Here is a 26,502-nt window from a genome sequence, read left to right as displayed (position 1 = left end):
GTGACTCTCCACACAGCTCCTCAAGTAAGCCGGTCCAGCCCGCCGTCTCCAGTGTGGCTGCGGTGGTGCTGAAGCCTGGCTGGGACCTAGAGGAGGATAAGGAGGATGGGTTGGAGTTACGCCATACGTTACAGCAGTGTGAACGCCTATGTAATTCAGAGATGCTGAAGAAGTTACCCTCTCAAATGGAACATTTGGATAGCGATCAAACTAAGGACCTTATCCTATTGATAAAATGTTTTCTCAGTGTGTTTCAGGACGTTCCAAGTCGCACGTCCATCTTGGAACATGACGTGGATGTGGGCAACGCTGCTCCTATACGTCAGCATCCGTACCGGGTTAATGCAAAGAAAAGGGAGGTAATGAAAAGTGAGGTAGCTTATTTATTACAGAATGACATGGCAAAACCCAGTAACAGCTCCTGGAGTTCCCCATGTATTCTTGTTCCTAAGCCTGACGGTACGTCCCGCTTATGCACGGACTATCGTCGAGTAAATGCAGTTACAAAGTCTGATTCTTTTCCTCTACCTCGATTAGATGACTGCATTGATAGAATTGGCTCTGCTGCTTACGTTAGTAAGTTAGATTTGTTAAAAGGTTATTGGCAGGTGCCTCTGACCTCTAGAGCTTCTGACATATCGGCTTTTGTTACGCCTGATAACTTTGTACAATACACTGTGATGCCCTTTGGCATGTGTAATGCACCTGCTACTTTTCAGCGTCTAGTTAACATTGTGTTTGCAGATGTGCCAAATTGTACTGCATACCTTGATGATGTGGTGATACATTCGTCTACTTGGTCTGATCATCTCTCCACTTTGAAAAGTGTGTTTCAGCGGTTGGAGAATGCTTCTTTAACCCTCAATTTGGCCAAGTGTGAGTTTGGGAAGGCTACGGTGACTTACTTAGGGAAACAAGTGGGACGAGGTCAAGTGCGCCCAGTATCTGGCAAGGTGGAGGCAATTGTTGCTTTTCCTGCTCCCACGACTCGACGCCAGTTGCGCAGATTCCTAGGGATGGTAGGGTACTATCGTACATTCTGTAAGAATTTCTCGACGGTAGTAGCTCCCCTTTCATCTCTGCTTAGTCCCAAGGTACCATTTAGGTGGTCCAAGGATTGTAACCATGCTTTTGAGTCCGCTAAAGCGCTACTTTGTAGTGCCCCAGTGCTTGCCGCCCCCAACTTTGACAAACCTTTTAAGTTGGAGGTTGACGCTAGTATAGTGGGGGTGGGTGCGGTTCTCTTACAGGAAGATGAAGACGGAGTGGATCGGCCCGTCAGTTTCTTCTCCCGTAAGTTCAACTCGTGTCAGTCAAGGTACTCCACAATTGAACAAGAGACGCTAGCTTTATTGCTAGCCTTACAGTTCTTTGAGGTATATGTGGGATCCAGTGCCTTTCCTGTAATGGTCTTCACGGACCATAATCCTTTAGTGTTCTTAAAGCAAATAAACAATCAGAACCGCCGCCTTATGCGGTGGGCTCTGATTGTACAAGGATATAATGTACAGATAGCCTATGTGAAGGGCTCAGCGAATGTGGTTGCTGACGCTCTATCACGGGTTTACTAACTGGGGAAGCGTTGGTTTTTGTTATTACAAACTGTATGTTTGCAATTTTTGTGGTGGGCGTGTTACGTTCCCCAGTTTCTGTGTTCTGTTTTGTATTTGAGTGTGTGTTTCAGGAGATGGCTTCCTGAAGTACTCCCCAACCAGCTGATTGGTCAACCCCAGGCTAATTGGTGATTGGAGCTGACCCCGCCCCCTCGTCAAGAAGCAGCTGACACTAATCACCATTGCCACCTGAAGATAAAAGCCAGTGTTCTGCCCCAGGAGTTTTGGAGAGAGAGGAGATGAGATTTGGAGTAGAGATTTGGAGATTGAGAGAGAAAAATTAGATTGTGATATAGTGTGGGTTGTGTATCAGAAAGTGTGGTATGTAATGTTGTTGTTGGTAGCAGTTTTTCTATGTCCTGTGTTTGAGTGTTTGTGAAATCATTAATAATTACTCTGTTTCATTTGTTCCCAGGGGGGAAGGAGAAGGCACTTTGGGAGTGCTTAGGCAAGAGGCCCGCGGGCATACATATACCCGTAGTATATTTACTGTCTAGGCACACTAGGTAAGACCTGGGCGGACCACCCCCTGTATTTTGGTTAGGGCACCAGACGGTGCTAAGTTAGGTAAGTTAAGTGGGTAGGCAGGTTAGATAGGAGAGGGGGAACTTTGATATTTACTTTCTTTGCTTTGGTTCCGTCCAGCCCCTTTTCCCCATATTACCGTGTAAGAAAATAAATTCTAGTAAACGGTAAATTCTGCTTTTGTGTCATCCTTACTCGCACCTACAGTCCATACCTCTTGCACTTCAGAGAGTTGAGTTGTAGCAGGGAGTTGCGTTCCCTCTTCTCAGAGGCGTGCGTAACAAACCAGCACCTGATTGTTCCTGAACCAGCACCTAGTTGTTCCTGAACCATCACCTGGTTGTTCCTGAACCAGCACCTGGTTGTTCCTCAACCAGCACCTGGTTGTTCCTGAACCAGCACCTGGTTGTTCCTGAACCAGCACCTGGTTGTTCCTGAACCAGCACCTGGTTGTTCCTGAACCAGCACCTGGTTGTTCCTGAACCAGCACCTAGTGGTTCCTGAACCATCACCTAGTTGTTCCTGAACCAGCACCTAGTTGTTCCTGAACCATCACCTAGTTGTTCCTGAACCAGCACCTCGATCAGACTCTACTGTGTTCTCTTTTCCTTTCTGTTCTCTTTTGTTTTTCTGCACCAAGAGGATATAAGAGTTATAGATGCCTCAGTCTGTTGTTGTTCTGCACCAAGAGGATATAAGAGTTATAGATGCCTCAGTCTGTTGTTGTTCTGCACCAAGAGGATATACGAGTTATAGATGCCTCAGTCTGTTGTTTTTCTGCACCAAGAGGATATACGAGTTATAGATGCCTCAGTCTGTTGTTTTTCTGCACCAAGAGGATATAAGAGTTATAGATGCCTCAGTCTGTTGTTGTTCTGCACCAAGAGGATATAAGAGTTATAGATGCCTCAGTCTGTTGTTGTTCTGCACCAAGAGGATATAAGAGTTATAGATGCCTCAGTCTGTTGTTTATCTGCACCAAGAGGATATAAGAGTTATAGATGCCTCAGTCTGTTGTTTTTCTGCAATAAAGAGGATATAAGAGTTATAGATGCCTCAGTCTGTTGTTGTTCTGCACCAAGAGGATATAAGAGTTATAGATGCCTCAGTCTGTTGTTGTTCTGCAATAAAGAGGATATAAGAGTTATAGATGCCTCAGTCTGTTGTTTTTCTGCAATAAAGAGGATATAAGAGTTATAGATGCCTCAGTCTGTTGTTGTTCTGCACCAAGAGGATATACGAGTTATAGATGCCTCAGTCTGTTGTTTTTCTGCAATAAAGAGGATATAAGAGTTATAGATGCCTCAGTCTGTTGTTGTTCTGCACCAAGAGGATATAAGAGTTATAGATGCCTCAGTCTGTTGTTGTTCTGCAATAAAGAGGATATAAGAGTTATAGATGCCTCAGTCTGTTGTTTCTCTGCACCAAGAGGATATAAGAGTTATAGATGCCTCAGTCTGTTGTTGTTCTGCACCAAGAGGATATAAGAGTTATAGATGCCTCAGTCTGTTGTTGTTCTGCACCAAGAGGATATAAGAGTTATAGATGCCTCAGTCTGTTGTTGTTCTGCACCAAGAGGATATAAGAGTTATAGATGCCTCAGTCTGTTGTTTTTCTGCACCAAGAGGATATAAGAGTTATAGATGCCTCAGTCTGTTGTTGTTCTGCACCAAGAGGATATAAGAGTTATAGATGCCTCAGTCTGTTGTTGTTCTGCACCAAGAGGATATAAGAGTTATAGATGCCTCAGTCTGTTGTTGTTCTGCAATAAAGAGGATATAAGAGTTATAGATGCCTCAGTCTGTTGTTTTTCTGCAATAAAGAGGATATAAGAGTTATAGATGCCTCAGTCTGTTGTTGTTCTGCACCAAGAGGATATAAGAGTTATAGATGCCTCAGTCTGTTGTTGTTCTGCACCAAGAGGATATAAGAGTTATAGATGCCTCAACCTGTTGTTGTTCTGCACCAAGAGGATATAAGAGTTATAGATGCCTCAGTCTGTTGTTTTTCTGCACCAAGAGGATATAAGAGTTATAGATGCCTCAGTCTGTTGTTGTTCTGCACCAAGAGGATATAAGAGTTATAGATGCCTCAGTCTGTTGTTTTTCTGCACCAAGAGGATATAAGAGTTATAGATGCCTCTGTTGTTGTTCTGCACCAAGAGGATATAAGAGTTATAGATGCCTCAGTCTGTTGTTGTTCTGCACCAAGAGGATATAAGAGTTATAGATGCCTCAGTCTGTTGTTGTTCTGCACCAAGAGGATATAAGAGTTATAGATGCCTCAACCTGTTGTTGTTCTGCACCAAGAGGATATAAGAGTTATAGATGCCTCAGTCTGTTGTTTTTCTGCACCAAGAGGATATAAGAGTTATAGATGCCTCAGTCTGTTGTTGTTCTGCACCAAGAGGATATAAGAGTTATAGATGCCTCAGTCTGTTGTTTTTCTGCACCAAGAGGATATAAGAGTTATAGATGCCTCAGTCTGTTGTTGTTCTGCACCAAGAGGATATAAGAGTTATAGATGCCTCAGTCTGTTGTTGTTCTGCACCAAGAGGATATAAGAGTTATAGATGCCTCAGTCTGTTGTTTCTCTGCACCAAGAGGATATAAGAGTTGTTGATGCCTCAACCGGATGAACGGTTATGGATTGAATGTTTACTGCCTGGAATGGTGGAATGTGTGTGTGTGTGTGTGTGTGTGTGTTTGCGTGTGTATTTATAACCTATTGTGGTCATCTCTAGGGGACAATTACACTGTCACACAGCTTTCTAAGGAGTGTGTGTGTGTGTGTGTGTGTGTGTGTGTGTGTGTGTGTGTGTGTGTGTGTGTGTGTGTGTGTGTGTGTGTGTGTGTGTGTGTGTGTGTGTGTGTGTGTGTGTGTGTGTGTGTGTGTGTGTGTGTGTTAATGAAGCATTCACAGAGGACGAGACGAGGCGTAATCGCAAGAGGTGAAGTCATAATTACCCAGCATTATCTGTAATCACACACCTTCACTGAGACAGGCAAGCAAGCAACGCACGGTCACATGCAACGTAGGTCACATACAACAATGGAAACAGAAAACGAACAACAATATGAAACAGAAAATAATTTCCTGGGATCCAAGCTGTAGGAGGAGTGTGTGTGTGTGTTTGTGTGTTTGTGTGTTTGTGTTAATGAGTCATTCACAACGGACGAGACTAGGCGTAATCAAAGAGGTGAAGTCATGAGAGAGAGAGAGAGAGAAGGGAATGAACAAGGAGAGAAGGAGAGGGAGCGGGAAGAGAGAGAATGAACAAGGAGAGAAGGAGAGGGAGCAGGTAGAGAGAGAATGAACAAGGAGAGAAGGAGAGGGAGCAGGTAGAGAGAGAATGAACAAGGAGAGAAGGAGAGGGAGCAGGTAGAGAGAGATTGATAAAGGAGAGAGGGAGAGGGAGCAGGTAGAGAGAGAATGAACAAGGAGAGAAGGAGAGGGAGCAGGTAGAGAGAGAATGAACAAGGAGAGAAGGAGAGGGAGCAGGGAGAGAGAGAAGAGGGAATGAACAAGGAGAGAAGGAGAGGGAGCAGGTAGAGAGAGAAGAGGGAATGAACAAGGAGAGAAGGAGAGGGAGCAGGTAGAGAGAGAAGAGGGAATGAACAAGGAGAGAAGGAGAGGGAGCAGGTAGAGAGAGAAGAGAGAATGAACAAGGAGAGAAGGAGAGGGAGCAGGTAGAGAGAGAAGAGAGAATGAACAAGGAGAGAAGGAGAGGGAGCAGGGAGAGAGAGAATGAACAAGGAGAGAAGGAGAGGGAGCAGGTAGAGAGAGAATGAACAAGGAGAGAAGGAGAGGGAGCAGGTAGAGAGAGAATGAACAAGGAGAGAAGGAGAGGGAGCAGGTAGAGAGAGAATGAACAAGGAGAGAAGGAGAGGGAGCAGGTAGAGAGAGAATGAACAAGGAGAGAAGGAGAGGGAGCAGGTAGAGAGAGAAGAGAGAATCAACAAGGAGAGGATGAGAGGGAACAAGTATAGAGAGAATGAACAAGGAGAGAAGGAGAGGGAGCAGGTAGAGAGAGAATGAACAAGGAGAGAAGGAGAGGGAGCAGGTAGAGAGAGAATGAACAAGGAGAGAAGGAGAGGGAGCAGGTAGAGAGAGAATGAACAAGGAGAGAAGGAGAGGGAGCGGGTAGAGAGAGAATGAACAAGGAGAGAAGGAGAGGGAGCAGGTAGAGAGAGAATGAACAAGGAGAGAAGGAGAGGGAGCAGGTAGAGAGAGGATGAACAAGGAGAGAAGGAGAGGGAGCAGGTAGAGAGAGAATGAACAAGGAGAGAAGGAGAGGGAGCAGGTAGAGAGAGAATGAACAAGGAGAGAAGGAGAGGGAGCAGGTAGAGAGAGATTGAACAAGGAGAGAGGGAGAGGGAGCAGGTAGAGAGAGAATGAACAAGGAGAGAAGGAGAGGGAGCAGGTAGAGAGAGAATGAACAAGGAGAGAAGGAGAGGGAGCAGGTAGAGAGAGAATGAACAAGGAGAGAAGGAGAGGGAGCAGGGAGAGAGAGAAGAGGGAATGAACAAGGAGAGAAGGAGAGGGAGCAGGTAGAGAGAGAAGAGAGAATGAACAAGGAGAGAAGGAGAGGGAGCAGGTAGAGAGAGAAGAGAGAATGAACAAGGAGAGAAGGAGAGGGAGCAGGGAGAGAGAGAATGAACAAGGAGAGAAGGAGAGGGAGCAGGTAGAGAGAGAATGAACAAGGAGAGAAGGAGAGGGAGCAGGTAGAGAGAGAATGAACAAGGAGAGAAGGAGAGGGAGCAGGTAGAGAGAGAATGAACAAGGAGAGAAGGAGAGGGAGCAGGTAGAGAGAGAATGAACAAGGAGAGAAGGAGAGGGAGCAGGTAGAGAGAGAAGAGAGAATCAACAAGGAGAGGATGAGAGGGAGCAAGTAGAGAGAGAATGAACAAGGAGAGAAGGAGAGGGAGCAGGTAGAGAGAGAATGAACAAGGAGAGAAGGAGAGGGAGCAGGTAGAGAGAGAATGAACAAGGAGAGAAGGAGAGGGAGCAGGTAGAGAGAGAAGAGAGAATGAACAAGGAGAGAAGGAGAGGGAGCAGGTAGAGAGAGAATGAACAAGGAGAGAAGGAGAGGGAGCAGGTAGAGAGAGAATGAACAAGGAGAGAAGGAGAGGGAGCAGGTAGAGAGATAATGAACCACGAGAGAAGGAGAGGGAGCAGGTAGAGAGAGAATGAACAAGGAGAGAGGGAGAGGTAGCAGGTAGAGAGAGAAGAGAGAATGAACAAGGAGAGAAGGAGAGGGAGCAGGTAGAGAGATAATGAACAAGGAGAGAAGGAGAGGGAGCAGGTAGAGAGAGAATGAACAAGGAGAGAAGGAGAGGTAGCAGGTAGAGAGAGAAGAGAGAATGAACAAGGAGAGAAGGAGGGGGAGCAGGTAGAGAGAGAATGAACAAGGAGAGAAGGAGAGGGAGCAGGTAGAGAGAGAATGAACAAGGAGAGAAGGAAAGAGAGCAGGTAGAGAGATAATGAACAAGGAGAGAAGGAGAGGGAGCAGGTAGAGAGAGAAGAGAGAATGAACAAGGAGAGAAGGAGAGGGAGCAGGTAGAGAGATAATGAACAAGGAGAGAAGGAGAGGGAGCAGGTAGAGAGAGAAGAGAGAATGAACAAGGAGAGAAGGAGAGGGAACAGGTAGAGAGAGAATGAACAAGGAGAGAAGGAGAGGGAGCAGGTAGAGAGATAATGAACAAGGAGAGAAGGAGAGGGAGCAGGTAGAGAGATAATGAACAAGGAGTGAAGGAGAGGGAGCAGGTAGAGAGAGAATGAACAAGGAGAGAAGGAGAGGGAGCAGGTAGAGAGAATGAACAAGGAGAGAAGGAGAGGGAGCAGGTAGAGAGATAATGAACAAGGAGAGAAGGAGGGGGAGCAGGTAGAGAGAGAAGAGGGAATGAACAAGGAGAGAAGGAGAGGGAGCAGGTAGAGAGAGAAGAGGGAATGAACAAGGAGAGAAGGAGAGGGAGCAGGTAGAGAGAGAATGAACAAGGAGAGAAGGAGAGGGAGCAGGTAGAGAGAGAAGAGGGAATGAACAAGGAGGGAAGGACAGGATGATTGAGCAACAAGATCTCACGGTCTCACCAATTTGACTTCAGATTCTGAAGTTTGTCCACGTTTCTCCAAACGTAAAATTCCAAGGTGTTTTGGACATCCTGGGTTGCTCCTCCTTCATGCAGCTCTGCCTATTGCTGCTCCTCCTTCATGCAGCTCCTCCTTCATGCAGCTCTGCCTAATGCTGCTCCTCCTTCATGCAGCTCCTCCTTCATGCAGCTCCGCCTAATGCTGCTCCTCCTTCATGCAGCTCCTCCTTCATGCAGCTCCGCCTAATGCGGCTCCTCCTTCATGCAGCTCCGCCTGATGCTCCTCCTCCTTCATGCAGCTCCGCCTAATGCTCCTCCTCCTTCATGCAGCTCCGCCTAATGCTCCTCCTCCTTCATGCAGCTCCACCTAATGCGGCTCCTCCTTCATGCAGCTCCGCCTAATGCTCCTCCTCCTTCAAGCAGCTCCGCCTAATGCTCCTCCTCCTTCATGCAGCTCTGCCTAATGCTCCTCCTCCTTCATGCAGCTCCGCCTAATGCTCCTCCTCCTTCATGCAGCGCCGCCTAATGCTCCTCCTCCTTCATGCAGCTCCGCCTAATGCTCCTCCTCCTTCAAGCAGCTCCGCCTAATGCTCCTCCTCCTTCATGCAGCTCTGCCTAATGCTCCTCCTCCTTCATACAGCTCCGCCTAATGCTCCTCCTCCTTCATGCAGCTCCGCCTAATGCTCCTCCTCCTTCATGCAGCTCCGCCTAATGCTCCTCCTCCTTCATGCAGCTCCGCCTAATGTGGCTCCTCCTTCAAGCAGCTCTGCCTAATGCCCCTCCTCCTTCATGCAGCTCTGCCTAATGCTCCTCCTCCTTCATGCAGCTCCGCCTAATGCTCCTCCTCCTTCATGCAGCTCCGCCTAATGCGGCTCCTCCTTCATGCAGCTCTGCCTAATGTGGCTCCTCCTTCATGCGGCTCCTCCTTCAAGCAGCTCCGCCTAATGCTCCTCCTCCTTTGACAGTCGTAGACGGCGGACGTAAAGGTAACGTAAAGGTAATGGCGGACTGAACGAAGTTATGTAGAGCACCTCAAGATAAAACATAATATTCGAAATATCTGCTAAATAGACTAAAATATTAGCACTACATAATCTGGTGAGTGATAAACCTTCAATCTGGATAATAACACAAAACAAATCCTAAGACTAGAGACATTTATCGACAAATATTACGAAAACAGGCAACAACCAAACATGACGGAGAGTAAGACAGGGGAACCGTTTACAAAACGCAAGCGAGATTCTTCGACAGATACTGACGATTTAATATTCTCACCACCGGGAATGGTAAAGGTCGAAACCGATCTATTAAAATCAATAAATGACAAACTGGGTTTACTTGAATTACTTAGTAAGGATATAAAAGAGTTAAAGGCAAGCCTAGAGATGAGTGATGAAAAAGCTGCGACATTGGAGAAGGAAACACACGCGCTAAAAGGGACAGTCAATAAGATTCAAACCGAAATGAATGGAATTAAAAAAGAGAACATCGTTCTGAAGGAAGCCTTACTGGAGATTCAAACTAGATCCATGAGAGAGAATTTGGTACTTACAGGTATCCAAGAAAAAGAAGGAGAAGTTCCTGAATCTATAGTTAGAGAGTTCCTCCGTACAGCGCTTCAGATTCCATGCGAAGTTGTCGACAAAATCCAACTTGAACGTGTTCACCGCTTCGGACAGAGAGGGCAGAGGTACGAACGCCCAATCGTTGCAAAATTTGCTTCATTTAAAGATAAAATAATGGTTAAAAGCCTAGGTAAAAGACTTGCTGGGACCAAAATTGGCATGAATGATCAGTTTCCGAAAGAAATTGCAGAACGGCGCAAAGTTCTGTATCCAATTTTCAAAGAAAACAGATTAAAAGCGAAACGAGTAGCTCTCGTCGTTGATAAACTATATATTGATAACCAGTTGTTCAGAGACACAAAGACTACTCCATGGTTATTTTAAAATTTACAAAGTTCTCATAGACGAGGAAAATAAACACAATTCAAGCCCGGTTACTGATTGTAACAATACAACAAAAAATATAGCTTTTTTATAAATCTTCACATATAACTAATTGAACACACAAGCACTATTTTTACACAGTGAAGATAAAAACTAAGTAAACAGAAGGCACAGTATGTGTGGATGGTATGGTTTGTGTTTATTTTATTTTTTATCTTATTTGTTATGTTTGGAAAGTTGAGTGAGTGAGTAATGAAATGGTTGCATATCCCAGAGCCAATGTATTGCTGTGAGCCGGGTATGAGAGGGCTTTCAATGTTGTTCAGATGATGGATATACTTTTATAATGAATTATACGTCTTATTTATTTATTGTCCTATCATGGAAAACTACATTTTTTTTATCTTAATAAATTATATCTAATTATTATCCTATTTTAATGGTACTGTCTATGGCCCTATACCCTAGACACCCACCTGAATGACCCAGATATTAAGGAGAAGTCCCTAACTTTTTTATGTGCTCGCTGTAAGCGGTCTATATGCAGCTAAAATGAGGTCAGAGACCAAGAGCAGCACTGCCCCCTCAAGATTCTGAGCCTGCTTGGCAGGGTTGGTCCTGCAAAGCCAAAGCCCCCTAAAGGGAGAGGAAAATATACAAGGAATTTCTCAAAGCTGCTAATGAGAACCTTGACGACCTTGTACCTAGCCGGTGGGGATTCCGGTGGGGTACCCCCACCCAGGCAGTGGCAGTGCTGGCAACACTAGCTGCAGTAACCCATGGGGAGGGGGTCACACTCGGACATTCAGAGAGGGGGTATATTATTGTGGCCCTGGCGGCACAGAATCAAGGTCGGACTGCATGGAGATGCGTGGGGACATGGTCATGACTGGTGGCCGTATTGTGGGTGTTTTTTTCAGGAATAGGGTGTACATTTGACTGCCATTATCTAGGATATGACAATGGTAAATAAAATTCAATTTTTGCTTATTTTTTTGCGCGGCTTGCAGGCCTTCTCATGCAGCTGCAACTGCAATAGCATTTGTAAATCATGACCCATCTTGAGTTGGGCTCTGGGTTGGTGCAACTGTTGAGAAAGTGAGCTTATGGTTGTGTGGGGTAAGGGCTGAGTGTGTGTGTGTGTGGGTGTATGTGTGTATCCCACAACTGTTGCGAAGGAAGAAGTAAAAGATGTCAGGGACTATAGAGGATGATCCACAGCTATATATAATACAAATCGCGATGGAAATGCATTTGGCAATGGATCTACTTCAATCCGGTAAATGGCACTGTATGCTCTTTTCAAAGAATGGATCCCAGTCGGTTCAGGGCTATGGGATACAGGGGGTCGAGGGTGGTCTGCCGGGCATTGGGATGACAAGCCATCTCGAGATGAGGCCTTTTAGCGGGTGGAATAGTAGGGACCAATTGGAGGTTTACTTAGTAGAAATGCAAATATCATGGTACAACTATATAGACACTCAATCATTATGTTACTTTTTAATAGTACGTTTACAAAAATATATTCTGATTAAAAGAATGAAAGGTGTGTCTCATGGTAAGTGGTGAAATAAGTATAGCCAGTTACAATTGTAATGGCTTAGCAGATAATAAGAAAAGACGATCAGTATTTACTTGGCTAAAAGAGAAGGATTATAATATTTATTGTTTACAGGAAACCCATTCAACAGTTTTAGATGAAGTTTTGTGGAAAAAGAACTGGGTGGGCAAAATATATTTCTCCCATGGGCAAAGAAATTCAAAAGGGGTGATGATCTTAATTAACAATAATTTTGATCCAAATGTGCAAATTGTCCAAACAGATCCTCAAGGTAGATGGATTATTTTAAATATGTTATTGGACAATAAACAAATATGGCTTGTTAACCTATACGGTCCGAATAATGATGATCCAAGCTTCTTTGAAAATATATATAAGAACTTATCAACTCTACAAGCAACACTAGACTCTATTATTATAATGGGAGATTTTAATACGGTCTTAAATAGCTCTATAGACCGGAAAGGAAATCACACTACAAATTATCACCCTCAGGCACTTAAGGAAATCAGGAATGTCATGGATATATTGGAATTAGTGGATATATGGAGACTTAAATACCCTGATTTAGTGAGATATACATGGCGGAGGCTGAATCAAGCTAGTCGTCTTGACTACTTTCTTATTCCATTCTCTCTGGCACCAAAAGTTAAAAAAGTGTTGATAGGGGATAGAATGCGGTCGGATCATCACATAATTGGCATATATATTTCTCTTACAGAATTTCCACGTGGGCGAGGATATTGGAAATTTAATCAAAGTCTACTAGATGATAAATTGTTTAGAACTAGGACAGAAGATTTTATAACTGACTTTTTCAGACGTAACATAGGTACAGCAGATCCCCTTATTGTATGGGACACTTTTAAGTGTGCCTTTAGAGGCCATGCAATTCAGTACTCATCTATAAAACAAAAGCAATTTAGATCAAAAGAGTCCATATTAACAAAGGAAATTGAAGGACTAACAGTACAATTAGATAGCAATAAAAACGGTACCATAGAGGCACAGAATAATTTAGAGGAAAAACAAAAAGAAATGGAGGAACTTATTCAAGAAAGATCCAGTGTAATATATTATAAAAATAAAGCGAACTGGATGGAATATGGGGAAAAATGCACCAAATTCTTTTTCAATCTTCAATATAGAAATGCTACCAAAAAAAATGTATTAAAACTTGTGACAAATGATGGAGTCACGCATGATTCACCAAATGATATTTTGAAAGAGGAAGTAAAGTACTTTAAGAATATGTTTTCGTTTCAGGCTCCTCCATCTCCACTAACTGAAACTAATTGTATGGATTTTTTTCCTATTAATAATGTAAAATTAACATCTGAACAGAAAGACTCATGTGAAGGCCAAATTACAGAGGAGGAACTGCTTGTTGCAATTGGGGCCTTTAAAGATGGGAAAACTCCAGGGCTGGATGGCATACCAGTGGAAGTATACAAAACGTTTTTTGATATACTCAAAGGACCATTATTAACTTGTTTTAACCACTCCTATATAAATGGTAGATTATCAGACACACAACAAGAAGGTCTGATATCGTTATTACTGAAACAGGACCCAAGTGGTATATATAAAGATCCAGTCCAATTAAAAAATTGGAGACCTCTTACACTTCAGTGTTGTGATGCAAAAATCCTAGCAAAATGCTTGGCGCATAGAATAAAAAAAGTTTTGTCAGATATTATTCATCCTAATCAGACAGGTTTTTTACATGGACGATACATTGGAGATAATATAAGGCAAGTACTGGAAACAATAGAACACTATGAGATATCGGGGACACCAGGCCTGGTTTTCATAGCTGATTTTGAAAAGGCTTTTGATAAAGTACGACTGGAGTTTATATATAAATGCCTAGAATATTTCAATTTTGGGGAATCTCTTATAAAATGGGTTAAAATTATGTATAGTAACCCTAGGTGTAAAATAGTAAATAATGGCTACATCTCAGAAAGTTTTAAACTATCTAGAGGAGTAAAACAAGGTTGTCCACTATCGGCATATCTATTTATTATTGCCATCGAAATGTTAGCTGTTAAAATTAGATCAAACATTAATATTAAAGGATTAGAAATCCATGGCTTAAAAACTAAGGTGTCATTGTACGCTGATGATTCATGTTTTCTTTTAAAACCACAACTAGAGTCTCTCCAGGGCCTCATAGAGGATCTAGATACCTTTGCTATCCTCTCTGGATTAAAACCAAATTATGATAAATGTACCATATTACGTATTGGATCACTAAAAAATACACATTTTATATTGCCATGTAGTTTACCAATTAAATGGTCTGACGGAGATGTGGACATACTCGGTATAAAAATCCCAAAAGAAGGAAATGATCTCACTCCAATAAATTTTTATAGAAAGTTAGCAAAAATAGATAAGATCTTGCTACCATGGAAAGGAAAATACCTGTCTATTTGTGGAAAAATCACCCTAATTAACTCTTTAGTCATATCACAGTTTACCTATTTGCTTATGGTTTTGCCTACACCTAGTGACCTGTTTTTTAAATTATATGAACAAAAAATATTCAATTTTATTTGGAACGGCAAGCCAGATAAAATTAAAAGGGCCTATTTATATAACGAATATGAATTCGGAGGGCAGAAATTATTAAATATTAAAGCATTAGACCTCTCACTAAAGGCATCGGTCATACAAAAGTTATACTTAAATCCAAACTGGTTCTCTAGTAAACTGGTACGAATGTCTCATCCTATGTTCAAGAAGGGCCTTTTTCCCTTTATTCAGATTACACCTGCTCACTTTCGGTTGTTTGAAAAGGAAATAATCTCCAAAATATCCTTATTCTTTAAACAAGCCTTAGAAAGTTGGTTGCAATTTCAGTTTAATCCACCTGAAAGGACGGAACAAATAGTACAACAAATATTGTGGTTAAATTCAAATATAATAATTGATAAAAAAACTGTATTTATCGAAGAAATGTTTAAAAAAGGTATAATTTTTGTGAATGATATCATAAATAGGACTGGTGGAGTTATGTCACACATGCAGCTAACACAGACATATGGAAAAGTCTGCTCTACCCAAAATTACAACCAATTAATTGCAGCATTACCACAAAAATGGAAGAGGCAAGTAGAAGGGGAAAAAAGTAAGGAACTTGTATGTCGGCCCTGTAATAAAGAACAAAAATGGTTAAAGAAAAGTGTGATAAATAAAAACATATACCAATTTCATTTAAGGACCAAAAAACTAACAGCTGTGCCATACAAATTGCAAAATAGTTGGGAAGAGATTTTCGATGTACCCATCCCATGGCACATGGTTTATGAATTGATACGCAAAACAACGCCGGATTCAAAACTTCAAATTTTTCGATATAAATTACTGTACAAAATTCTTGCAACTAATAGAATGTTATATATATGGGGTATACAATCTTCCCAGCTCTGCAGATTCTGTTGTGAGGAGGCAGAGTCATTAGATCATTTATTTTGGTATTGTCCATATGTAGCTCGTTTTTGGTCACAGGTCCAGGAATGGCTGAAGAATTGCAACATTTGCCTAAAACTAACGCTACAGATAGCAATACTGGGGGATTTGAAAAGCCATAGTCAATCAATCAATAATATAATAATTATTTTGGCAAAGATGTTTATTTTTAATTTACAATCTGTAGAAGCTATGAGAATAGGAAGGTTCAGGTCTTTTGTGAAGCATCACAGCACAGTTGAGAAATGTATGGCAAATAGAAATCCGAAATGGATGATGTTGGAAGATAGATGGGAGGGGTTGGGTGGAGCTGAAGGGTGGGACAAATAACAAGATAAACAATATAGGGCATACGGGATCTGTGAAATGTGTATAGGTGCGGAGCTTTTGTGAAATAGCACAGTTACAAGTGGAAATAAAATTGGATGGACAACAGAAATAGAGGAAGGACTAAGAACAAATAAGAGAGAACTATTGTAAAGTGGACTGTGTCTGTAAGATAGGTATAAGATGTAGAAATTGAAGGTAAAAGCAGAAGTGTTTATAAGTTTACTCCAATTGGGGGATTGGTGGTAGGGTCGCGGGGAATAATAATAAAGGCATATTCTTTAAAAAAGTATGTATGTCTATATAGGTATGTGTATGTATATATGTGTATATGTATGCATACGTGTATGGATATATATATTTACCCAAAAAAATATGGGGGAATGGAAATGATGCAGACAATTACATTGGAAGCAACATTCTTTCCGCAATACTAAGCTGATCCACCCCTAAAAAAAAAAAAAAAAAAAAAAAAAAAAAAAAAAAAAAAATGCTCCTCCTCCTTCATGCAGCTCCGCCTAATGCTCCTCCTCCTTCATGCAGCTCCGCCTAATGCGGCTCCTCCTTCATGCAGCTCCGCCTAATGCTCCTCCTCCTTCATGCAGCTCTGCCTAATGCTCCTCCTCCTTCATGCAGCTCCGCCTAATGCTCCTCCTCCTTCATGCAGCTCCGCCTAATGCTCCTCCTCCTTCATGCAGCTCCGCCTAATGCGGCTCCTCCTTCATGCGGCTCCTCCTTCAAGCAGCTCCGCCTAATGCTCCTCCTCCTTCATGCAGCTCCGCCTAATGCTCCTCCTCCTTCATGCAGCTCCGCCTAATGCGGCTCCTCCTTCATGCAGCTCCGCCTAATGCTCCTCCTCCTTCATGCAGCTCTGCCTAATGCTCCTCCTCCTTCATGCAGCTCCGCCTGATGCTCCTCCTCATTCATGCAGCTCTGCCTAATGCTCCTCCTCCTTCATGCAGCTCCGCCTAATGCTCCTCCTCCTTCATGCAGCTCCGCCTAATGCTCCTCCTCCTTCATGCAGCTCCGCCTAATGCTCCTCCTCCTTCATGCAGCTCCGCCTAATGCTCCTCCTCCTTCAAGAAGCTCTGCCTAATGCGGCTCCTCCTTCATGCAGCTCCGCCTAATGCTCCTCCTCCTTCATGCAGCTCCGCCTAATGCTCCTCCTCCTTCATGCAGCTCCGCCTAATGCTCCTCCTCCTTCATGCAGCTCCGCCTAATGCTCCTCCTCCTTCATGCAGCTCTGCCTAATGCTGCTCCTCCTTCATGCAGCTCCGCCTAATGCTCCTCCTCCTTCATGCAGCTCTGCCTAATGCTCCTCCTCCTTCATGCAGCTCCTCCTTCATGCAGCTCCGCCTAATGCTGCTCCTCCTTCATGCAGATCTGCCTAATGCTGCTCCTCCTTCATGCAGATCTGCCTAATGCTGCTCCTCCTTCATGCAGCTCTGCCTAATGCTGCTCCTCCTTCATGCAGCTCCGCCTAATGCTGCTCCTCCTTCATGCAGCTCTGCCTAATGCTCCTCCTCCTTCATGCAGCTCCTCCTTCATGCAGCTCCGCCTAATGCTGCTCCTCCTTCATGCAGATCTGCCTAATGCTGCTCCTCCTTCATGCAGCTCCGCCTAATGCTGCTCCTCCTTCATGCAGCTCTGCCTAATGCTCCTCCTCATTCATGCAGCTCCTCCTTCATACAGATCTGCCTAATGCTGCTCCTCCTTCATGCTGCTCCTCCTTCATGCAGATCTGCCTAATGCGGCTCCTCCTTCATGCTCCTCCTCCTTCATACAGATCTGCCTAATGCGGCTCCTCCTTCATGCTCCTCCTCCTTCATGCAGCTCCGCCTAATGCTCCTCCTCCTTCAAGCAGCTCCGCCTAATGCGGCTCCTCCTTCAAGCAGCTCCGCCTAATGCTCCTCCTCCTTCATGCAGCTCCGCCTAATGCTCCTCGTCCTTCATGCAGCTCCGCCTAATGCGGCTCCTCCTTCATGCAGCTCCGCCTAATGCGGCTCCTCCTTCAAGCAGCTCCGCCTAATGCTCCTCCTCCTTCATGCAGCTCCGCCTAATGCTCCTCCTCCTTCATGCAGCTCCGCCTAATGCGGCTCCTCCTTCATGCGGCTCCTCCTTCAAGCAGCTCCGCCTAATGCTCCTCCTCCTTCATGCAGCTCCGCCTAATGCTCCTCCTCCTTCATGCAGCTCCGCCTAATGCGGCTCCTCCTTCATGCAGCTCCGCCTAATGCTCCTCCTCCTTCATGCAGCTCTGCCTAATGCTCCTCCTCCTTCATGCAGCTCCGCCTGATGCTCCTCCTCATTCATGCAGCTCTGCCTAATGCTCCTCCTCCTTCATGCAGCTCCGCCTAATGCTCCTCCTCCTTCATGCAGCTCCGCCTAATGCTCCTCCTCCTTCATGCAGCTCCGCCTAATGCTCCTCCTCCTTCATGCAGCTCCGCCTAATGCTCCTCCTCCTTCAAGAAGCTCTGCCTAATGCGGCTCCTCCTTCATGCAGCTCCGCCTAATGCTCCTCCTCCTTCATGCAGCTCCGCCTAATGCTCCTCCTCCTTCATGCAGCTCCGCCTAATGCTCCTCCTCCTTCATGCAGCTCCGCCTAATGCTCCTCCTCCTTCATGCAGCTCTGCCTAATGCTGCTCCTCCTTCATGCAGCTCCGCCTAATGCTCCTCCTCCTTCATGCAGCTCTGCCTAATGCTCCTCCTCCTTCATGCAGCTCCTCCTTCATGCAGCTCCGCCTAATGCTGCTCCTCCTTCATGCAGATCTGCCTAATGCTGCTCCTCCTTCATGCAGATCTGCCTAATGCTGCTCCTCCTTCATGCAGCTCTGCCTAATGCTGCTCCTCCTTCATGCAGCTCCGCCTAATGCTGCTCCTCCTTCATGCAGCTCTGCCTAATGCTCCTCCTCCTTCATGCAGCTCCTCCTTCATGCAGCTCCGCCTAATGCTGCTCCTCCTTCATGCAGATCTGCCTAATGCTGCTCCTCCTTCATGCAGCTCCGCCTAATGCTGCTCCTCCTTCATGCAGCTCTGCCTAATGCTCCTCCTCATTCATGCAGCTCCTCCTTCATACAGATCTGCCTAATGCTGCTCCTCCTTCATGCTGCTCCTCCTTCATGCAGATCTGCCTAATGCGGCTCCTCCTTCATGCTCCTCCTCCTTCATACAGATCTGCCTAATGCGGCTCCTCCTTCATGCTCCTCCTCCTTCATGCAGCTCCGCCTAATGCTCCTCCTCCTTCAAGCAGCTCCGCCTAATGCGGCTCCTCCTTCAAGCAGCTCCGCCTAATGCTCCTCCTCCTTCATGCAGCTCCGCCTAATGCTCCTCGTCCTTCATGCAGCTCCGCCTAATGCGGCTCCTCCTTCATGCAGCTCCGCCTAATGCGGCTCCTCCTTCAAGCAGCTCCGCCTAATGCTCCTCCTCCTTCATGCAGCTCCGCCTAATGCGGCTCCTCCTTCAAGCAGCTCCGCCTAATGCTCCTCCTCCTTCATGCAGCTCCGCCTAATGCGGCTCCTCCTTCAAGCAGCTCCGCCTAATGCTCCTCCTCCTTCATGCAGCTCCGCCTAATGCGGCTCCTCCTTCATGCAGCTCTGCCTAATGCTCCTCCTCCTTCATGCAGCTCCGCCTAATGCGGCTCCTCCTTCATGCAGCTCTGCCTAATGCTCCTCCTCCTTCATGCAGCTCCGCCTAATGCGGCTCCTCCTTCAAGCAGCTCTGCCTAATGCCCCTCCTCCTTCATGCAGCTCCGCCTAATGCGGCTCCTCCTTCATGCAGCTCTGCCTAATGCTCCTCCTCCTTCATGCAGCTCCGCCTAATGCGGCTCCTCCTTCATGCAGCTCCGCCTAATGCGGCTCCTCCTTCATGCAGCTCTGCCTAATGCTCCTCCTCCTTCATGCAGCTCTGCCTAATGCTCCTCCTCCTTCATGCAGCTCTGCCTAATGCTCCTCCTCCTTCATGCAGCTCTGCCTAATGCTCCTCCTCCTTCATGCAGCTCTGCCTAATGCGGCTCCTCCTTCAAGCAGCTCTGCCTAATGCTCCTCCTCCTTCATGCAGCTCCGCCTAATGCTCCTCCTCCTTCATGCAGCTCCGCCTAATGCTCCTCCTCCTTCAAGAAGCTCTGCCTAATGCGGCTCCTCCTTCATGCAGCTCCGCCTAATGCTCCTCCTCCTTCATGCAGCTCCGCCTAATGCTCCTCCTCCTTCATGCAGCTCCGCCTAATGCTCCTCCTCCTTCATGCAGCTCCGCCTAATGCTCCTCCTCCTTCATGCAGCTCTGCCTAATGCTGCTCCTCCTTCATGCAGCTCCGCCTAATGCTCCTCCTCCTTCATGCAGCTCTGCCTAATGCGGCTCCTCCTTCATGCAGCTCCTCCTTCATGCAGCTCCGCCTAATGCAGCTCCTCCTTCATGCAGCTCTGCCTAATGCGGCTCCTCCTTCATGCAGCTCCTCCTTCATGCAGCTCCGCCTAATGCTGCTCCTCCTTCATGCAGATCTGCCTAATGCTGCTCCTCCTTCATGCAGATCTGCCTAATGCTGCTCCTCCTTCATGCAGCTCTGCCTAATGCTGCTCCTCCTTCATGCAGCTCCGCCTAATGCTGCTCCTCCTTCATGCAGCTCTGCCTAATGCTCCTCCTCCTTCATGCAGCTCCTCCTTCATGCAGCTCCGCCTAATGCTGCTCCTCCTTCATGCAGATCTGCCTAATGCTGCTCCTCCTTCATGCAGCTCCGCCTAATGCTGCTCCTCCTTCATGCAGCTCTGCCTAATGCTCCTCCTCATTCATGCAGCTCCTCCTTCATACAGATCTGCCTAATGCTGCTCCTCCTTCATGCTGCTCCTCCTTCATGCAGATCTGCCTAATGCGGCTCCTCCTTCATGCTCCTCCTCCTTCATACAGATCTGCCTAATGCGGCTCCTCCTTCATGCTCCTCCTCCTTCATGCAGCTCCGCCTAATGCTCCTCCTCCTTCAAGCAGCTCCGCCTAATGCGGCTCCTCCTTCAAGCAGCTCCGCCTAATGCTCCTCCTCCTTCATGCAGCTCCGCCTAATGCTCCTCCTCCTTCATGCAGCTCCGCCTAATGCGGCTCCTCCTTCATGCAGCTCCGCCTAATGCGGCTCCTCCTTCAAGCAGCTCCGCCTAATGCTCCTCCTCCTTCATGCAGCTCTGCCTAATGCGGCTCCTCCTTCAAGCAGCTCCGCCTAATGCTCCTCCTCCTTCATGCAGCTCCGCCTAATGCGGCTCCTCCTTCAAGCAGCTCCGCCTAATGCTCCTCCTCCTTCATGCAGCTCCGCCTAATGCGGCTCCTCCTTCATGCAGCTCTGCCTAATGCTCCTCCTCCTTCATGCAGCTCCGCCTAATGCGGCTCCTCCTTCATGCAGCTCTGCCTAATGCTCCTCCTCCTTCATGCAGCTCCGCCTAATGCGGCTCCTCCTTCAAGCAGCTCTGCCTAATGCCCCTCCTCCTTCATGCAGCTCCGCCTAATGCGGCTCCTCCTTCATGCAGCTCTGCCTAATGCTCCTCCTCCTTCATGCAGCTCCGCCTAATGCGGCTCCTCCTTCATGCAGCTCCGCCTAATGCGGCTCCTCCTTCATGCAGCTCTGCCTAATGCTCCTCCTCCTTCATGCAGCTCTGCCTAATGCTCCTCCTCCTTCATGCAGCTCTGACTAATGCTCCTCCTCCTTCATGCAGCTCTGCCTAATGCTCCTCCTCCTTCATGCAGCTCTGCCTAATGCGGCTCCTCCTTCAAGCAGCTCTGCCTAATGCTCCTCCTCCATCATGCAGCTCCGCCTAATGCTCCTCCTCCTTCATGCAGCTCCGCCTAATGCTCCTCCTCCTTCAAGAAGCTCTGCCTAATGCGGCTCCTCCTTCATGCAGCTCCGCCTAATGCTCCTCCTCCTTCATGCAGCTCCGCCTAATGCTCCTCCTCCTTCATGCAGCTCCGCCTAATGCTCCTCCTCCTTCATGCAGCTCCGCCTAATGCTCCTCCTCCTTCATGCAGCTCTGCCTAATGCTGCTCCTCCTTCATGCAGCTCCGCCTAATGCTCCTCCTCCTTCATGCAGCTCTGCCTAATGCGGCTCCTCCTTCATGCAGCTCCTCCTTCATGCAGCTCCGCCTAATGCTGCTCCTGCTTCATGCAGATCTGCCTAATGCTGCTCCTCCTTCATGCAGATCTGCCTAATGCTGCTCCTCCTTCATGCAGCTCTGCCTAATGCTGCTCCTCCTTCATGCAGCTCCGCCTAATGCTGCTCCTCCTTCATGCAGCTCTGCCTAATGCTCCTCCTCATTCATGCAGCTCCTCCTTCATGCAGCTCTGCCTAATGCTGCTCCTCCTTCATGCAGATCTGCCTAATGCTGCTCCTCCTTCATGCTGCTCCTCCTTCATGCAGATCTGCCTAATGCGGCTCCTCCTTCATGCTCCTCCTCCTTCATACAGATCTGCCTAATGCGGCTCCTCCTTCATGCTCCTCCTCCTTCATGCAGCTCCGCCTAATGCTCCTCCTCCTTCAAGCAGCTCCGCCTAATGCGGCTCCTCCTTCAAGCAGCTCCGCCTAATGCTCCTCCTCCTTCATGCAGCTCCGCCTAATGCTCCTCCTCCTTCATGCAGCTCCGCCTAATGTGGCTCCTCCTTCAAGCAGCTCCGCCTAATGCTCCTCCTCCTTCATGCAGCTCCGCCTAATGCTCCTCCTCCTTCATGCAGCTCTGCCTAATGCGGCTCCTCCTTCAAGCAGCTCCGCCTAATGCTCCTCCTCCTTCATGCAGCTCCGCCTAATGCGGCTCCTCCTTCAAGCAGCTTCGCCTAATGCTCCTCCTCCTTCATGCAGCTCCGCCTAATGCGGCTCCTCCTTCATGCAGCTCTGCCTAATGCTCCTCCTCCTTCATGCAGCTCCGCCTAATGCGGCTCCTCCTTCATGCAGCTCCGCCTAATGCGGCTCCTCCTTCATTCAGCTCTGCCTAATGCTCCTCCTCCTTCATGCAGCTCTGCCTAATGCTCCTCCTCCTTCATGCAGCTCCGCCTAATGCTCCTCCTCCTTCATGCAGCTCTGCCTAATGCTCCTCCTCCTTCATGCAGCTCCGCCTAATGCTCCTCCTCCTTCATGCAGCTCCGCCTAATGCTCCTCCTCCTTCATGCAGCTCCGCCTAATGTGGCTCCTCCTTCAAGCAGCTCCGCCTAATGCTCCTCCTCCTTCATGCAGCTCCGCCTAATGCTCCTCCTCCTTCATGCAGCTCTGCCTAATGCGGCTCCTCCTTCAAGCAGCTCCGCCTAATGCTCCTCCTCCTTCATGCAGCTCCGCCTAATGCGGCTCCTCCTTCAAGCAGCTCCGCCTAATGCTCCTCCTCCTTCATGCAGCTCCGCCTAATGCGGCTCCTCCTTCATGCAGCTCTGCCTAATGCTCCTCCTCCTTCATGCAGCTCCGCCTAATGCGGCTCCTCCTTCATGCAGCTCCGCCTAATGCGGCTCCTCCTTCATGCAGCTCTGCCTAATGCTCCTCCTCCTTCATGCAGCTCTGCCTAATGCTCCTCCTCCTTCATGCAGCTCCGCCTAATGCTCCTCCTCCTTCATGCAGCTCTGCCTAATGCTCCTCCTCCTTCATGCAGCTCCGCCTAATGCTCCTCCTCCTTCATGCAGCTCCGCCTAATGCGGCTCCTCCTTCATGCAGCTCTGCCTAATGCTCCTCCTCCTTCATGCAGCTCTGCCTAATGCTCCTCCTCCAAGCAGCTCTGCCTAATGCGGCTCCTCCTTCAAGCAGCTCTGCCTAATGCTCCTCCTCCTTCATGCAGCTCCGCCTAATGCGGCTCCTCCTTCATGCAGCTCCGCCTAATGCGGCTCCTCCTTCATGCAGCTCCGCCTAATGCGGCTCCTCCTTCATGCAGCTCCGCCTAATGCTCCTCCTCCTTCAAGCAGCTCTGCCTAATGCTCCTCCTCCTTCATGCAGCTCCGCCTAATGCGGCTCCTCCGTCATGCAGCTCTGCCTAATGCAGCTCCACCTAATGAGGCTCCTCCTTCATGCAGCTCCTCCTTCATGCAGCTCTGCCTAATGCAGCTCCACCTAATGCGGCTCCTCCTTCATGCAGCTCCTCCTTCATGCAGCTCCGCCTAATGCGGCTCCTCCGTCATGCAGCTCTGCCTAATGAGGCTCCTCCTTCATGCAGCTGTTAGGAATTTTGTTAATAATAACTAAAACAATTTCTAGATTTAGATAAAACTATAACTAATTGAACTCTGCACGCCTGGTGAAAAGAGATTTGTGCTGTGGGTTATAAAGTAAGCAGAAAGGGTCGTTAAACTATGGTTGAACTGACCCAACTTAGCCCTGAGATGTTTAGATAAGGCAGTGAGTAACTTTTTAGGTCTTCCATTATCTTGAGTTGTCTGCTAAAGTGGTAATAAATTATAGTGAGCCTTCAGGAGAATATATTATATTGTGTGTCATGTGTGTGCGCTGGGAAGTTGGAATGAACTTGTGCTGCTGCTTGGCTGCTGCTTTGCTCCTGTCTGGGCTGCTGGCTTTGCTGCTGTCTGGGCTGCTGGCTTTGCTGCTGTCTGGGCTGCTGTCTGGGCTGCTAGCTGGGCTGCTGGCTGGGCTGCTGGCTGGGCTGCTGGCTGGGCTGCTGGCTGGGCTGCTGCTTGGCTGCTGGCTGGGCTGCTGGCTGGGCTGCTGGCTTGGCTGCTGCTTTGCTGCTGGCTGGGCTGCTGGCTGGGCTGCTGGCTTGGCTGCTGGCTGGGCTGCTGGCTGGGCTGCTGGCTTGGCTGCTGGCTTGGCTGCTGGCTGGGCTGCTGGCTGGGCTGCTGGCTTTGCTGCTGTCTGGGCTGCTGGCTTGGCTGCTGGCTGGGCTGCTGGCTTGGCTGCTGGCTGGGCTGCTGGCTTGGCTGCTGGCTGGGCTGCTGGCTTGGCTGCTGGCTGGGCTGCTGGCTTGGCTGCTGGCTTTGCTGCTGTCTGGGCTGCTGGCTTTGCTGCTGTCTGGGCTGCTGGCTTGGCTGCTGGCTTGGCTGCTGGCTTGGCTGCTGGCTTGGCTGCTGGCTGGGCTGCTGGCTTGGCTGCTGGCTTGGCTGCTGGCTTGGCTGCTGGCTGGGCTGCTGCTTGGCTGCTGGCTGGGCTGCTGGCTGGGCTGCTGGCTGGGCTGCTGGCTGGGCAATGATGGCTGGGCTTCTGGCTGGGCTGATGGATTGGCTGCTGGCTGGGCTTCTGGCTGGGCTTCTGGCTGGGCTGATGGCTTGGCTGCTGGCTGGGCTGCTGGCTGGGCTGATGGCTGGGCTGATGGCTGGGCTGCTGGCTGGGCTGATGGCTGGGCTGCTGGCTGGGCTGCTGGCTGGGCTGCTGGCTGGGCTGATGGCTGGGCTTCTGGATGGGCTGATGGCTGGGCTGCTGGCTGGGCTGCTGGCTGGGCTTCTGGCTGGGCTGATGGCTGGGCTGCTGGCTGGGCTGATGGCTGGGCTGATGGCTGGGCTGATGGCTGGGCTGCTGCGGAGAGACAATTTAGGGTTAGGGTTAGTATTTAAAGAACCACTGGGATTTAAAATGTAAAATGTAAATGACTACACACACACACACACACACACACACACACACACACACACACACACACACACACACACACACACACACACACACACACACACACACACACACACACACACTTGCACGAGTGGGCGCAGGCAGACACGCAGGCAGGCACACGTACACACACACACAGCACACACAAGCTATCTTGAAGTGGAGATGACTCAAGTGTTATTTTCACTGATTAATTATGGGGTTTTAGTTGATAGCTGAATGCTTCTTCTGAGGTTTTCAGAGAGCGGCTTTCTGAAACGTTTAACAACGACAGGCTTGAGTGGAGAGGGAGGGAGGGAGAGAGTGGGAGAGGGGGAGGAGGCAGAGAGAACAGAGAGACTGGGAGAGGGGGAGGAGGCAGAGACAGACCAGAGAGAGTGGGAGAGGAAGAGGGGGAGAAGGCAGAGACAGAACAGAGAGAGAGGGAGAGGGGGAGGAGGCAGAGACAGAACAGAGAGAGAGGGAGAGGGGGAGGAGGCAGAGACAGAACAGAGACAGTGGGAGAGGGGGAGGAGGCAGAGACAGAACAGAGAGAGTGGGAGAGGGGGAGGAGGCAGAGACAGAACAGAGAGAGTGGGAGAGGGGGAGGAGGCAGAGACAGAACAGAGAGAGGGGGAGGAGGCAGAGACAGAACAGAGAGAGTGGGAGAGGAGACAGAGACAGAAAAGAGAGAGTGGGAGAGGGGGAGGAGGCAGAGACAGAACAGAGAGAGTGGGAGAGGGGGAGGAGGCAGAGACAGAACAGAGAGAGAGGGAGAGGGGGGGAGGCAGAGACAGAACAGAGAGAGGGGGAGAGGGGGAGGAGGCAGAGACAGAACAGAGAGAGGGGGAGAAGGGGAGGAGGCAGAGACAGAACAGAGAGAGTGGGAGAGGGGGAGGAGGCAGAGACAGAACAGAGAGAGTGGGAGAGGGGGAGGAGGCAGAGACAGAACAGAGAGAGGGGGAGAGGGGGAGAGGGGGAGGAGGCAGAGACAGAACAGAGAGAGTGGGAGAGGGGGAGGAGGCAGAGACAGAACAGAGAGAGGGGGAGAGGGGGAGGAGGCAGAGACAGAACAGAGAGAGGGGGAGAGGGGGAGGAGGCAGAGACAGAACAGAGAGAGTGGGAGAGGGAGAGGAGGCAGAGACAGAACAGAGAGAGTGGGAGAGGGGGAGGAGGCAGAGACAGAACAGAGAGAGGGGGAGAGGGGGAGAGGGGGAGGAGGCAGAGACAGAACAGAGAGAGTGGGAGAGGGGGAGGAGGCAGAGACAGAACAGAGAGAGAGGGAGAGGGGGAGGAGGCAGAGACAGAACAGAGAGAGAGGGGGAGGAGGCAGAGACAGAACAGAGAGAGAGGGGGAGGAGGCAGAGACAGAACAGAGAGAGAGGGGGAGGAGGCAGAGACAGAACAGAGAGAGAGAGAGAGGGGGAG

General features: G+C 48.3%; 1 protein-coding gene across 1 annotated transcript; it reads right to left on the bottom strand.

The window, feature by feature from the left end:
- Positions 1 to 24,783, bottom strand: LOC120039701 (putative uncharacterized protein DDB_G0290521; the record flags this gene model as incomplete). Its single annotated transcript, XM_038985111.1, has 3 exons — positions 1 to 86; positions 24,049 to 24,640; positions 24,675 to 24,783. Coding segments are annotated over 3 exons (787 nt in total), but the record flags the coding sequence as incomplete, so codon positions are not given.
- Positions 24,784 to 26,502: the final 1,719 nt, after the last annotated feature.

Source organism: Salvelinus namaycush, unplaced genomic scaffold, assembly GCF_016432855.1.
Source record: "Salvelinus namaycush isolate Seneca unplaced genomic scaffold, SaNama_1.0 Scaffold2922, whole genome shotgun sequence".
In the NCBI taxonomy this organism is placed as follows: Eukaryota; Metazoa; Chordata; class Actinopteri; order Salmoniformes; family Salmonidae; genus Salvelinus; species Salvelinus namaycush.
The sequence above is the reverse complement of the archived record's forward strand: the minus strand, read 5'-3'. Positions and strand labels throughout refer to the sequence as shown.